The 14,897-nt window shown below is 43.0% G+C and overlaps 2 protein-coding genes across 2 annotated transcripts in view; both read left to right on the plus strand.

The window, feature by feature from the left end:
• The first annotated feature begins 576 nt into the window (after window positions 1-576).
• LOC307101948 (lysozyme C-like) lies at window positions 577-4,172 on the plus strand. Its single transcript, XM_079775457.1, has 4 exons — window positions 577-726; window positions 1,651-1,815; window positions 3,474-3,552; window positions 4,085-4,172. The coding sequence occupies exons 1-4, from the start codon at window positions 591-593 to the stop codon at window positions 4,149-4,151; spliced, it is 447 nt and encodes a 148-aa protein (XP_079631583.1). The 5' UTR covers window positions 577-590; the 3' UTR covers window positions 4,152-4,172.
• A 6,922-nt stretch (window positions 4,173-11,094) lies between these two features.
• The window catches only part of YEATS4 (YEATS domain containing 4), a 28,115-nt gene continuing 24,312 nt past the window's right edge, over window positions 11,095-14,897 (plus strand). The window contains exon 1 of the mRNA XM_079775016.1: window positions 11,095-11,403. Coding sequence (XP_079631142.1) covers window positions 11,353-11,403 — 51 coding nt within the window. The 5' untranslated portion in view covers window positions 11,095-11,352. The remainder of the gene's footprint in view (window positions 11,404-14,897) is intronic.

The following is a 14,897-nucleotide window of genomic DNA, read 5'->3' on the forward strand; positions in this document are numbered from 1 at the left end:
ATTGATGTTTCTATTTCTCTCTCCCTCTATGAAATCAATAAAAAATATATTTTTAAAATTTTACAGAAAAGTTAAAGTAGAAATCAGGCTGGGCACATCATGTGGTGCCACATACCTATTAAAAAGACAGACAAGGTGTCACGTTCTTTCATGCCGAGTACATAAAATAATTTTACGTTGAAAAAGATGAAGACAGCATAGTGAATGCACACAAAACAATTCAATGAAATGAACGTTAATGAAAAATCAGGGCTCATTTTCAGTTTGTGTAAAGTGTTCATTTGTGGGTGTGTTTGTTTTTTCTTTAGAGTTGCTAAAATTCATAAAAATAAGAAAAAGTTCCTGTTTTGGAAACAGTACTAATACCAGTTCTTCCTGAGCCAGGTCTTTAAACAATACCATTTCATCAATGTCCTGTGGATTAATTCTTTCAAACTTTTGAAGTCAGTGAACCAAAAAATTGTTCCCGTTTTCCATATATCTCAAGGGGTGGATCCTCCAAACCACCAGGAGAAGAAGGAAGTTAAAAGAGGTTAAATACTGGGGCCAGCCTACCCTGGCCATCTGAGCGGTCTGGCTTCGCAGTCAACATGAAGGCTCTCCTGACTCTGGGGCTTCTCCTCCTCTCTGTCGCCGTCCAGGCCAAGGTCTATGAGAGGTGTGAGCTGGCCAGAACCTTGAAAAGACTTGGAATGGATGGCTACAGGGGAGTGAGCCTGGCAAACTGTAAGTTAACTCTCCATACTTCCAAATAGCCAGCCAGGTGTGCAACAGATACTAACAGAGGATGAATAATGAGAAAGGGGCTTTGTGTGAATGGACTTCTTTAAAAAAAGTTAGTTGAGGATTTGTATACTTAAAATGGTTTTTAAAAAATCAGCTTGTTCCTTTAGAACCAGAAATGCCAGATGAAGGGATGAGGGCACGGAGTGCAAAATTCTGCACCATTCTACATAAACCACCACCCATTGTACTCTTCGAGTGCTACCAAGCTTGCCACTTGCCTCAGACTCTGTGGACATGTAGGCTGACTAATACATTTGAGCACCTGAGCAATCTCTGCCACGTCTTTGGTACTTGACTCCAGCTATTTCCTGTGAGGAACTTGGGCTCTGTGAGCCTAGAATAATGCAGCATTTTTCTCTTTTTTAATTCCCCTGCATGACATGAAGCTTTCATAGCCAAGTTTTTTTTGTTTTTGTTTTTTTTAATTATGTTGAAATCTCAATACAGGGGCAGAAGGAACCTATTCCCCTCAATCACTGTTTATGTCAGGATCCCTGAAATGCAGAGGGAAATGCCATTTCATTATTCTTACTCACTCTAGTTGATTGTTTTCATTTTTTTTCTATGCAATCCAAGATGTGCCTGTGTAAAAGTTACTTTGTATTTTAGCCCATTTTTGTCAATGTTATCACTGTATATTTAGGTTGAATTCAAACACTTCCCCTTAATAACTATTTTTGAATGCATGAGTGAATAGTTTGATGGATATATGGATGGACTATGAAATAGTCTTTCCTGTTCTACATCTTTATACTTATAAAGTAAGTCATTAGTAAAATAAAATTAGCTATATAGAACTGATTATGGTATGCAGTATATGTCATATGGTGTTGCTATTTATTACTAAAAATATGTTCTTTTCAGGGATGTGTTTGGCCAAATGGGAAAGTAGTTACAACACACAAGCTACAAACTACAATCCTGGAGACAGAAGCACTGATTATGGGATATTTCAGATCAATAGCCACTACTGGTGTAATGATGGCAAAACCCCAGGAGCAGTTAACGCCTGTGGTATATCCTGCAGTGGTAAGAGAAAGTAGCATTTAAGTGAGGGCTCAGGACCCATCTGGTTATGCTTACAAGAATAGAGATTCAATACAAATGAAAAGTTTTTGAAAAATTCAACAGGGACTTACAAAAACTCCATCTTGCCCTGGCTGTGTGGCTTAGTTGGTTGGAGCATCATCCCGTACAACAAAATGTTTCGGGTTCGAGTCCTTGTCATGGCACATACCTAGGTTGCAGGTTCAGTCCCTCGTTGGGGTGCGTATGGGAGGCAACCAATTAATGTTTCTCTCTCTCTCTCTCTCCTTTTTTCTCTAAAATTAAACACACACACACACACACACACACACACACACACACACACACATATACTCAGGTGAGGATTTTAAAAAAAAGAAAAGAGGTGACTGACTTTGACTTTAAAAAATAAAATAAAATCATAAAAATGAAAATATTTGAATAGTATTATAAAATTGATATCATTAAACTTCTAAATGTTAAAATTCTAATAGAAAAGATTATTCTTAGAATATTCTTTTGTATCCAGTTAATTTATTTTAAAAATATTTTGTACTATATAATAATCTGTGGTCACTGAATAAAAATTCTTACCAAGAGATTTATGACTTCTAGTAACTTTTGGTATATATTGTTCTACATAGAATATATATCAATCATATATGTGAATATTAAGCTATGTCATGTACAAATATAACTACATACAAACATGTAAATAATGTGTGGTGTTTTTAATGGTTATTTTTTATTATTATTACTGATTTTGGAGAGAGAGGAAGGGAGAGGGTGAAACACAGATGTGAGAAACATGGATTGGCTGCCTCCTGCACTCCCCCTACTGGGGATTAAGCCCACAGCCTGGGCATGTATCCTGATCAGGAATCCAACCGTGATCTCCTGGTTCATGGGTTGATGCTCAACCACCGAGCCACACCGGCCAGACAAAATATGTGTTTTAACAAAAATAAAATTATACTATATATACTGCTTTATAATTTGTTCTTTATCACACAAAATTATTTATATGTTAACAAATACCAATCTTTATTATTTTATTTTTATTAATTTTTCGTTTTATTTTTATTCTTTTATTTTATTTTGGGGGGAAATGGATCTTTTTTTCATTTATTTTTTTAGATAGAGGGGAGGGGAGGGGAGGGGAGGGGAGGGGAGAGAGAGAGAGAGAGAGAGAGAGAGAGAGAGAGAGAGAGACATTGTTTGGTTACCTCCCATATGTACCCAGACTGGAGCCATGGATCGAGCCTGCAACTGAGGTACATGCCCTTGACTGTGATTCCAACCCTTGACCCTTCAGGTCTGCAGGCTGACGCTCTAACCACTGAGAAAAACTGGCCAGGACTCTTATTTCTTAAGGGGAAATTTCTAGTAGGAGAATTGCTGATTAAAAATTATTTGGTTGGTTCCTCTTTTTCTTCTAATAGTGCCTATTACAAAGAGAACTATCTATCATGTTAGTTGATAATTCCAGAACTTCCAATGACTTTGGTATCTGAGTTTCCTCCTAACATCCACAGATGCATAACTTGTGGAAAAGAATTTTAGTATCCATTCCTCAGCCTAAGAGAATAAAATGGGTAAACCTAAACTTAAAATGAAATTTCTGTGAAAGTTGTCTTCATTCCTCACCACGTGTTTTTCAGTTTTGCTTCAAGATGACATCACTCAGGCTGTAACCTGTGCAAAGAGGGTTGTCAGGGATCCACAAGGCATCAGAGCATGGTATGTGTAAGCATTAAAGGGGAAAGCTTTTTTGACCTGTGTTAGGAGAGAGGTGAGAGAAGATTTTCAAGGACCACAGTATCCTACTGAGAACTGAAAGTTGCAGCTTTAGAGTATGCTAAACAAACTATCACTTAGAAGCAATCTATTTTAACAGATGCAGAATATTTTTCTCTTCCTCCTCCATTAATTTTGGGGGATGTCTAGAATTTTTAAGATTCTCCACACTCTACCAGTTCCTTGTCCTATTTTGAAATGTTTGGAATGAGGTAAATGTAGAATGCACTTTGCAGTGGCTGTTAGGGAATGCACGTGACTCTCGTGGTCAGCATACTATGCTGTAGACAGGGCTTTGGGGAGAAGTGAAGTCTTTGGTGTACATATCTCCATTTAATAAATAGCAATACCTGGATCTATCAATAGCCTGTATTTCATATAGTGTTAAAATAATTTGTCAAAGGATTTTATGTACGTCTATCACAATGAAGATGTGCTTTAACCTTATCACCATTTGTTTCACCTTTCCCTACAGGGTGGCTTGGAGAAATCGTTGTCAAAACCAAGATGTCAGTCAGTATACCCAGGGCTGTGGAGTGTAACTGGACAGCTTTCCTTCTTCAGCTCCTTTTGTCTCGTTTTCATAATGAGGAAGTAGTAGTTGTGTAAAAGTTCACACTTCTTTCAAATAAACAATGTTGTTACAGAAGCTGGAGCAAAATATGGTCTTTCTTCTAAGAGGCTAATGTTGTCTAACGTGTTAATGATTGGGTAGTAAGTCTACAACATGTTTCAGTGTGCTGATGGAGGTAAGGCTGGTGAAAATTTACCTAAAATCTTGATTACCAAATACGTCTCCAGTACATTCAGTTCTTAATCAAAGACTTCATCTTGAATGACACCAGTGTTCCTCAATATTTGATAAATATGTAACAAAAGACTATTTTAAAACACATTGACCTTGGGCAAAATCTCAGCTGAGTAGGCATTTGATGTGTTCATCTGTTCATTCGTCTCGCAAAACAGTAAAAGATAACCATTCTTTGTTGGGCAATATAAAATTTACAAAGGAACAGAATGCCAAATAGCTGAAAATGGACACAGCCTGAATTAAGAATATTGTTTTTATTAAGTGTGATCTTTGGTTTAAATGCTTTCTTAGAAATGTTACGTTTATACAGTTTTAAAAATGAACTCACAATTTATATATCCATCTACTTTAGCCCTTTAAAGAACTTTTTTTATGTATCTTCCTGATCATGAAGGAATATCAAGAAGGATTAGATTAGCTGTTGCTGTTTCTTAATTTTATAAGCTTAGATTCATGTATTATGACTAAAACTGGAGGCAGATGAGTTTGAAAGTATTGAAATAATTGCTAATTAACCACCAGTGTGAACTTATCATGTAAAACATTAAACATTTTCCTTAAAGGACTCATATCTTGTCTTTCTCTAGTGTGGGAAAAAAAATGACTTAGCCCTCTTAATATTTCCTTATACCTCACCTGTACCCAAACCGGTTATATTGCTGGAAAAAAACCAACAACCCACAGGCATGCTGACAGATGTCACTTCAAATTCATAACCACACCTGGCCAGTGTGGCTCAGTGATAGAGAGTCGGCCCATGAACCAGGAGGTCGGGGTTCAGTTCCCTGTCAGGGCTCACACTTGGGTTATGGGCTTGATCCACAGTAGGGGTCATGCAGGAGGCAGCCAATCAATGTTTCTATCTCATCGTTGATGTTTCTCTCCCTCTCCCTCTGTCTGAAATGAATAAAAATATATTTAAATTCATAACCACAAATCTCAGATGGGCCCTCAAGTCTGCCAGGCCATCTTAGTCACCTGTCTGCAATCCTTCTGGATTGGTGTCCCCACCCTCCAAAGTGACTATTACTATTTTACTTTCCTTCCTCTCTCTTCAAAGCCGTAGCACAGGTGCCTGACCACTCACCTCCTGCCCACCTCTGCCCTCAGTACTGGCTCAGAGAACACTGAGAGAATAGAAACAATCTCATACACAATTCTCCCCTTGTCAGGGCCCACACCCTCCCCTAGGTCCATTCTTCCTTCTTGCCCTGCTATCACCAGGATGAAGGGCCTCTGCTCCTGCCAATGGCAGTGTCTCCACATGCAATCTCCATCTCCTCCCTCTCACTGCTCCAAGGTAGGCTGTTTCCTGCATCCTGGGTCTCTCCCTCTTTGCAATTACCCCACCACTGTGCAAACTGCCCTAATAACCTCCATTACAAATAACTCTCTATTGACCCTACATAATCCTCTAACTCTGCTCCCTTTTGCAGCAACACTTCTGAGGTTAGAGATGTATACTCACCAGTTCCACTCCTCACCTCCCATTCTCTTTTTGCTGTTCTGATTGGATGGTTTTTGCTTCCTCATATGCCAAATTGCTGATTTGAATCTAGGTGTCCTCTACTATACTATTGATTCACTGAATTTAGTCTTCATTTCAGGTAGTGTATGCTTCATTTTGATTGGTCCTTTTTTTATGTCATTGATGTTCTCTCAAAGTTCCTTGAAGTTGCCACTAAGTTCCTTGATGTTGTCACTAAGTTCCTGGAGCATTCTTATAACCATTGTTTTGAACTCTGTACCTGATCATTTGCTCGCTTCCATTTCTTTCCTTTTTTTTTAACATACTTTATTGATTTTTTACAGAGAGAAAGAGAGAGGGATAGAGAGTCAGAAACATCAATGAGAGAGAAACACCGATCAGATGCCTCCTGCACACCCCCCACCGGGGACGTGCCCGCAACCAAGGCACACGCCCCCGACCGGAATCGAACCTGGGACCCTTGAGTCTGCAGGCCGACGCTCTATCCACTGAGCCAAACCGGCCCCGGCTGCTCGCTTCCATTCATTCAGTTCTTTTTCTGGAGATTTCTTCTGTTCTTTCTTTCGTGACATGTTTCTTTGTCTTCGAATTTTCGCTGTTTCCCTGTGTTTGTTTCTATGTATTAGGTAGAGCTGCTATGTCTTCCCATCATTGGAACTCTGGGCTGAGGGTTTTGGTGTGGGGCAAGGACCCTTTGCTCCTCACGTAGATTTCCACAGCCAAGATATCCCGCCCAGCAGGCATGGCTCAGTGGTTGAGCATTGACCTATGAACCAGGAGGTCACAGTTTAATTCCTGGTCAGGGCACATGCCTGGGTTGCAGGCTCAAGCCCCAGGGTGGGGTGTGCAAAGGCAACTGATTAATGATTCTCCCTCATCACTGATGTTTCTATCTCTCTCTCTCCCTCTCCCTTTCTCTCTGAAATCAATAAAAAATATACACTGAATGTCCAGATTATTATGATCTCTGAACGCATAATAATTGGCCACTCAATATGTGCGTGTGTGTGTGTGTGTGTGTGTGTGTGTGTGTGTGTGTGTGTAGAGGCCTGGTGCATGAATTCGTGCATGGGTAGGGTCCGGCCAGCCTGGCCAGGGGGAGGGGATATGGGCGGTTGGCCGGCCTGCCTGCTGGTCAAACTCCTGGTCGAGGGGACAATTTCCATATTAGTCTTTTATTATATAGGATATACACTGAGTGGCCAGATTATTATGTGTTCAGAGATCATAATAATCTGGCCACTCAGTGTATATTTTTTAAAAAAAGATTAAATGAGGTAATAAGAGTGGTATCCTAATTCAATAGGACTGGTATTCTTATAAAAAGAGGAAGAGCCCTGGCTGGGTACTCAGTTGGTTAGAGTGTCATCCTGATATGCCAAGGTTTAAGGTTTGATACCCAGTCAGGGCACACACAATAATCAACCAATGAATGCATAAGTAAAACAACAAATCGATGTCTCCCTCTCTCTCTTTCTCTCTTTCTTGTTCTCTCTCTCTCTCCCTTCTCTCTCCCAAATCAACAAATAAAATTTTAAAAAGAGGAAGAGACACCAGGGATGCTCCGGCACAGAGAGAAGACCATGTGAGGATGCAGCAAGAAGACGACCATCTGCAAGCCAAGGAGAGAGGCCTCAGAAGAAACCAAATCTGACCTTCACCTTGGACTTCTAGCCTCCACAACAGTGAGAAAATAAATTTCTGTTGTTTAAGTCACACAACCTGTGGTATTTTATTATGGCAGACTTAGCAAACATAGATGTTCTTTTTTTTTTTCTTCAATATATTTTTATTGATTTCCGAGAGGAAGGGAGAGGGAGAGAGAGAGATAGAAACATCAATGATGAGAGAGAATCATTGATCGGCTGCCTCCTGCACACCCCCTACTGGGGATTGAGCCTGCAACCTGGGCATGTGCCTATAACCGGAATCAAACCTGGGACCTTTCAGTCAGCAGGCTGATGCTCTATCCAATGAGCCAAATCAGCTAGGGCTACATACAGATGTTCTTATCTTTTATTTCCTATTTTCCAACTCTGTCTTTTGCTCTACTTTCTGGGAATTTTCTTTGGTATTATCATCCAATGTTTTCATTTCTGCTATCATATTTTTAATTTCCAACAGCTTTTTTTAAATTTTGTGTCAGATTTAATACTTCTTATTTTATCTGAATATAGTAATAATAATCTGGGCTTGTTTTTTTAGTTTACTTCTCTAATCTACCATTTTGTTCACTTATTTTGGGTTATATCTTTGACATTAAATGCATTTGACAATACGGAGATAGAAATATGCAGGATTAAAAATGTATGGGTTGCTTTTTTACCATTTTAAAATTCAATTAGTAATTTATTTTTATTAAAGCATGGTTGACATTCAATATTATATTAGTTTCAGGTGTACAACATAGGGATTCAACATTTATACTGCATACCTCATGATGTGATCACCACAATAAGTCCAGTTACCGCACTGTTATTAGAATATTATTAACTATATTCCCTATGCTATACATGGCATCCCCATGACTTACTAATTTTATAACTGAAAGTTTATATCTCTCATTTCCCTTCACCTTCTTCACCCGACCTCCACCTCTCATCTGGCTCCCCTCTGGCAACCATCAGTTTGTTATTCTCTGTATCTATGAGTTTGTTTCAGTTTGGTTTTGTTAATTTGTTTTATCTTTTCAGATTCCAACTATAAGTGAAATCATACAGTTTTTCTCTTTCTCTGTTAGACTTATTTCACTTAGCATAATATCCTCTAGGTCAGTGGTCGGCAAACTGCGGCTCAAGAGCCACATGCGGCTGTTTGGCCCCTTGAGTTTTTAACAAAGGCCAGCTTAGGAGTACCCTAATTAAGTTAATAACAATGTACCTATCTATATAGTTTAAGTTTAAAAGAATTTGGCTCTCAAAAGAAATTTCAATTGTTTTACTGTTGATATTTGGCTCTGTTGACTAATGAGTTTGCCGACCACTGCTCTAGGTCTTCCATGTTTTTGCAAATTGGAAGATTTCATTCTTTTTTATTGCTCAGTAATATATGCATATGTAATATATCACATTTTCTTTATCCATTCATCCTACCTAATAAAAGAGTAATATGCAAATTGAACGCATGTTTGCTATGCCCAAGCCATGCCCACCAGCCAATCAGGGCGAGTATGCAAATTAACCCAACCAAGATGGCGGTTAATTTGCACACATAGGCGCCCTGAGTGGACCCCCTGTGACAGATCGCAGGGAGCTGGGGTCCGCTCCGGCACAGGGCTGAAAGCCTCCACCGGAGGCTTTCAGGCCTGGTGCACGAGCGGACCCCCTGCAATCCATCGCAGGGAGCTGGGTTTGCTTCAGCCTGGTTCTTTAGGCTTTAGGCGTGGAAAGGGGCCAAGCCTACAATCAGAGGTGCCGGGGAAAACCCCTTCCCAAGCCTAAAGCCTGGGGCGGAGGCTTTAAGCTTGGGGAGGTGCTGGGGGGAACCCCTTCCCAAGCCTAAAGCCTGGGATGGAGGCTTTAGGCTTGGGAAGGGGCCAAGTCTGCCATTGGAGGTTCCAGGCAGGGGGTTGAGGGGACGACCCCTTCCCAAGCCTAAACCTGGGGCGGAGGCTTTTGGCTTGGGAAGGGGCTGAGCTTGGGATTGGAGGGAAGGGGAAAATATCAATGGAAACATATCCTTAGGTGAGGATAAAAAGAAAAAGAAAGAAAGAAATGTCATATCCTATGAAAGACACATCTTGAAAATGCTTAAAGAAAGTTGTCATTTTTTCATGGTGAAGGGACTGGAGTCCGTTTTGATGAAAATACCTGGGCAGCTGTGGTGACTGGCAGTGGCTGCAGCAGCAGGGTGATGGGGCTGGCACCTTCCCCTGATCAGCCCGGTTGCCTCAAGCAAAGGGAGGCCAGACTGAGGCTTAGGTCCGCTCCCAATGGGGAGCGGCCTTAAGCCATCCATAGGACATCCCCTGAGGGCTCCCAGTATGTGAGAGGGAGCAGGCTGGGCTGAGGGACCCCTCCCCAGTGCACAAATTTGGTGCACCAGGCCCCTAGTCTATAAATAATGCTGCAATGAACATAGTGGTGTACATATCTTTTCGAATGAGTGTTTTCGTTGTCTTCAGATAAACACCCAGAAGTGGAATTGCTGGGTCACATGGCAGTTCTATTTTTGTTTTGAAGAATCTCCATACTGTTTTCCATAATCGCTACACCAATTTACAATTCCACCAACAATGTTCAAGATTCCTTTTTTCCACATTGTTGTCAACACTTGTTTGTTGAATTTCTGATACTAGTCCTTTTAACAGGTGTGAGATTTAAGCTTGTTTAACTCTTCTCACGGGAAAGAACCAAAGAAGGAAGGTTGAAGAAATGGGGCAGATTAGGGGTGGTTGCTGGGGCAAAATCCTTGAAAAGGCAAAAAGGAATGAGCTGAAGAACACAGTCTGAAGGATTGATTTTAAACTGGAAAAAGATTTCCTCTGAGAAGTACAGCCCTATCCGATTTGGCTCAGTGGATAGGACGTCAGACTTCGCAACAAAAGGTCCTGAGTTCGATTCTGGTTCCAGTCAAGGTCACGTTCCTTGATGTCTCCAGCCCCGGTGCAGGAGGCAAGCAATTGACGTGTTTCACTCACATGGGCATTTCCCCTCTCTTCCAAGCTCCCTAAAAACCAATGGCTCCTCGGGTAAGGATTAACAACCACCACCAAAAAAAGAGTACAGATTGCCTTGGCCGGTGTGCTGTGGTTAGAGTGTCAGCCTGAGCACAAGAGAATCGCAGGTTCGAGGTCACTGGGGTCAAGGGCACTGCACTCATCTGTACAGGATTTAGTACCACAGAAAGGCAATGGGGTGGATGTCCAGTTATGCACCTTGGATTGCAAACTGAGTAGAAAAGGAAGGAGATAAATGAGAAATAAGCGGTTCAAGCATTGAGATCAGAATGTAGACAAAGAAAAGCTGTGCGTGGGCGAGATTTCATGACCTTGATTTCAGAATTAGAACGCTTTGGCGGTGACAAAGGATTGCCCCCAAAAGCCATTTCTCAGCCACCCCAAGGCCAAGGTGTCCGGGCGGGTGACAGGCGAACTGGAGACTCCCACATCCCTGAGGCCCCTGGAGACGAAAGGCCCCGCCCATCTCGCATCGGCGACCCGCGCGTGCGCAGTGCGCCTGTGCCCGGTGCGCCTGCGCACGGCGCCCCCGCGCCCCTCCGGTTCCGCTCTCCGCCCGCGGGCTGAATGGGCTTCGGGTTCCGCACCGCCGGCGAGTGGCGGGCGGCTGCTCCTCTGTCTCCGCGAGCGCCGGCGACCCGCCCTCCCTCGGCCAGAAACCGTCCGCCTGGGCCCGCGCAGGCGGAGCGGCGCCTCTGAGGCTGCGGCGACCCCGCCGGCCTCGGTCTCTTTCCCTGGCGGCGGCGGCTTCTCCCGTAGGACAATATGTTCAAGAGAATGGCCGAATTTGGGCCTGACTCCGGCGGGAGAGTGAAGGTCAGTGGCCGCCCCGCCGGTCCTCCCTGCGCGGCGTGGGGAGGGCCGCGGGCTCCCCCGAGGTTTCAGGGCGGGGAGCGAGTCAGCGTCCCTGAGGGAGCATCTGTGTGTGATGGCGCCCCACCTTCACGGCGTCACCCCCTCTTCCGTCCCCGCCAAAATCCAAACTTGGTGCTGGCTGCGGGGAAGGACGCCGGGCACTGTTGCCCAGGAAACCAGCCTCTCCGCGGGCTGGGAGGTCCCGCCTGGGTGCGGGCAGCGGGGTCGCCGTCGGCCGGGGCGCCGCCCACCTGGTGGGAGGGAGTCCCAGCAGCAGGTGTTCGGTGACCGCCTCCGCCTGCCCAGCGCCCGGGCTAAAAGCTTGACCGATTCTCCGCCCCGTCCCCGAGCAACTTACAAAGGCCGATCACCCACCGCATTTGGGATAACTCGGAACTGGAGGTGGAAGGTCAGACACCCTGCCCAGGTTATGGTGGTGCCAAAGCCCCTGCAGGTACTGACCAGGGCATGCACAGCACATTGCCTGGCACACAAGGAACATGGACATGGCAGCTTCTGTTTTTCATCCCAGTTACCATAGAGCCTGGCGTAATGTCTGACATAGTGACACGTTTCCCTGCCACTTTCTCACATCCCCTCAGCACATTAATTTTTAAGGCGGGACCAACTGGTTCCCAGTACAACACCTGTTTCTACCCCTTAGGATTTTTATTTATTCCAGAAAGGAAATTTTTCTTTAAAAAGAAATTACCCACTTTTGCACCAGTCTAGTTAGTATAGGTTTTTAAAGAGTTCTTACCTGTCATATTGTTTTCACATAATTTTAACTCTATACTGTGTTTACAACTATCATAGATGGTGCTTTAATACCATATGTAAAGTGGGAGTTCTTCGAAAATCTCAAAAGCTACTGAAATTTCATCTAAGGGGAAAGAGATGTCAGGTAAATTGATAAATATACACATTTTGCCCAGACTTTTTGGTTTTGAACTGATAGGTAAGCACTAGCAAACAGAGGGTTAAAATAGATTTTGGAGAAGAACTCACAGAAGTTTCAATACTTGTAACCATGTTAGGTTCTGAAAGTTTGTAAATTTAAGTCCCAAGTGACTTGAGATTAGACCAGTAGCCCTCAAATGCTTTTCTACAAACACTGGTGTGAGTTAGTCATGTGAAGCTTAAAACCAGTGATTTGCAACCTTTTTCGTATCATGGCACACATAAACTAATTACTAAAGTTCTGTGGCACACCAGAAATATATATTTTGCTGATCTGACAAAAAAAAGGGGGGTATAATTTTGATTCATTCACACTGGATGGCTTTTGTTGTATTGAGTGTTGTCATTTTTTTAATTTAATAATCAAGGGAAAATAGCTCAGTGCCCCTGGCTAAATAGGTAGGTATCACATGTTTTAAAATTTCTTGCAGCATGCCAGTCGAAAATTTAAACTTAGGGACTTATTTCTCCTCCTCACTCATTGTTGTGTGGTTTTGTAGGCATCTTTTTCCAATTTAGATAAATTTTATCCAGGTAGAAAGTCTGTTGACAGATGAGCCCCGTTTTTATCATTGAGGAACTCTGCACGTTCCTTCCAACACCGTAGCCGCCACGGGAGCTCTTAGCCACTCACCAGTCCGCACTCCTTATCCTCACTCATTCAGGCCTGGAATCTGAGGCCCCGTCCGTGGTTGCCACAAAAGTGTCAGTAGCACTTACCGTGATTATTTACGTTCTTATACAAACAGCTTGCCTTCTTCTGGACTAACTTTAGGCTAATAAGTATTGAATTTATTTGTTACTTATTCAGCCACAATTAACAGTTTTTCCATTTGTTCACTGCTTTCCCTCGTCTCTTCTTGGTTACATTGGCACAGCACTTATCACATGTGTATATCTTGCTCTTTGACCTTCAGATACATTCTTACTGTTGAACAATTGATCTGAAATTCATGTGTAACATTCAGCATTTTGTCTCCACTTGAAATTTTTTCTCTCCTCCATCATAATCTGTCAACACTCACTGCCTTTACACTCACCAGATGTGATGAGAAACATGTATGTACATCTCAAAAATGAGCCCAAATGTAGGAAGCATGGCCATTGGCCAATAAACTAGCATCAGTCATCCAAGTGACATTTTATCAGTATCCAAATCCAGCTGTAATATTGAACATTTTTATTTAGATTACTTTTTAAAAGCCCGTTCCTAAGCATTAATATTTTTGAAATTATGGGTTTGAATTGCTAGTTATAGTTATGGTTTTTCTAACAGTGATTAAAGTAAACCTATAAATAATAAAATGCGTTTATTATGTTTGCCCTTATTCTACCTAAAATCTTCCAAGCTACCTTTAATACTTGAACCGTGCTTTGGAAAACACTGCCATAAGCTGATAAATAGGACATGGTCACATTGTCATCAGACTAGAGGCCAGTTGCACAAAATTCGTGCATGGCGGGGGAGGGGGAGAGGTGGTTTCCCCTCAGCCTGGCTTGCACCCTTTCCAATCTGGGATCCCTCTTGCAGTCTGAACCACTGGCTCCCAACCACTCACCTGCCTGCCTGCCTGCCTGATGCCCCTAACTGCCTATCTGCGCTCCCCTCCTGGCCTGATTCCCCCTAACTGCCTATCTGCGCTCCCCTCCTGGCCTGATCGCCCTAACTGCCTGTCTGCTCTCCCCTCCTGGCCTGATCCTCCTAACTGCCTATCTGCGCTCCCCTCCTGGCCTGATCCTCCTAACTGCCTATCTGCGCTCCCCTCCTGGCCTGATCGCCCTAACTGCCTGTCTGCTCTCCCCTCCTGGCCTGATCCTCCTAACTGCCTGTCTGCTCTCCCCTCCTGGCCTGATCCCCCTAACTGCCTATCTGCTCTCCCCTCCTGGCCTGATCCCCCTAACTGCCTATCTGCGCTCCCCTCCTGGCCTGATCGCCCTAACTGCCTGTCTGCTCTCCCTTCCTGGCCTGATCCTCCTAACTGCTTATCTGCTCTCAGATAGAGAGCAACCTGTCACGACCCACAGGTTGAGAACCGCTAGCAGGGTCGCCTAAGACATTCGGGAAACACAGATATTTACATTACAATTCATAACAGTAGCAAAATTACAGTTATGAAGTAGCAACGAAAATAATTTTATGGTTGGGGGTCACCACAACATGAGGAACTGTATTAAAGGGTCGCGGCATTAGAAAGTTGAGAACCCCTGGTATAGATGATTGCAGTTGGAGTTGGTGATCTTTATTGCAGAGCCTCACTTTAAAGTTTGTGAATAAAGAGCCTTTTGTGTTGTTGTTGTTTTTTGGTTTTTTTTTTTTGTTTTTTTCAGAAAAACTCTCAAAGTACTTAACATGTTTTAAACATATTTTTATTGATTTCAGAGAGAAGGGAGAGGGGGCGAGGTAGACACATCAATGATGGGAGAATGATTGGCTGCCTTCTGCACTCCCCATCCTGGGGATTGAGCCCACAACCTAGGCATGTGCCCTGACCAGG

The sequence above is a fragment of the Cnephaeus nilssonii genome (genome assembly GCF_951640355.1).
Source record: "Cnephaeus nilssonii genome assembly, chromosome: 6".
Classification (NCBI taxonomy): Eukaryota; Metazoa; Chordata; class Mammalia; order Chiroptera; family Vespertilionidae; genus Cnephaeus; species Cnephaeus nilssonii.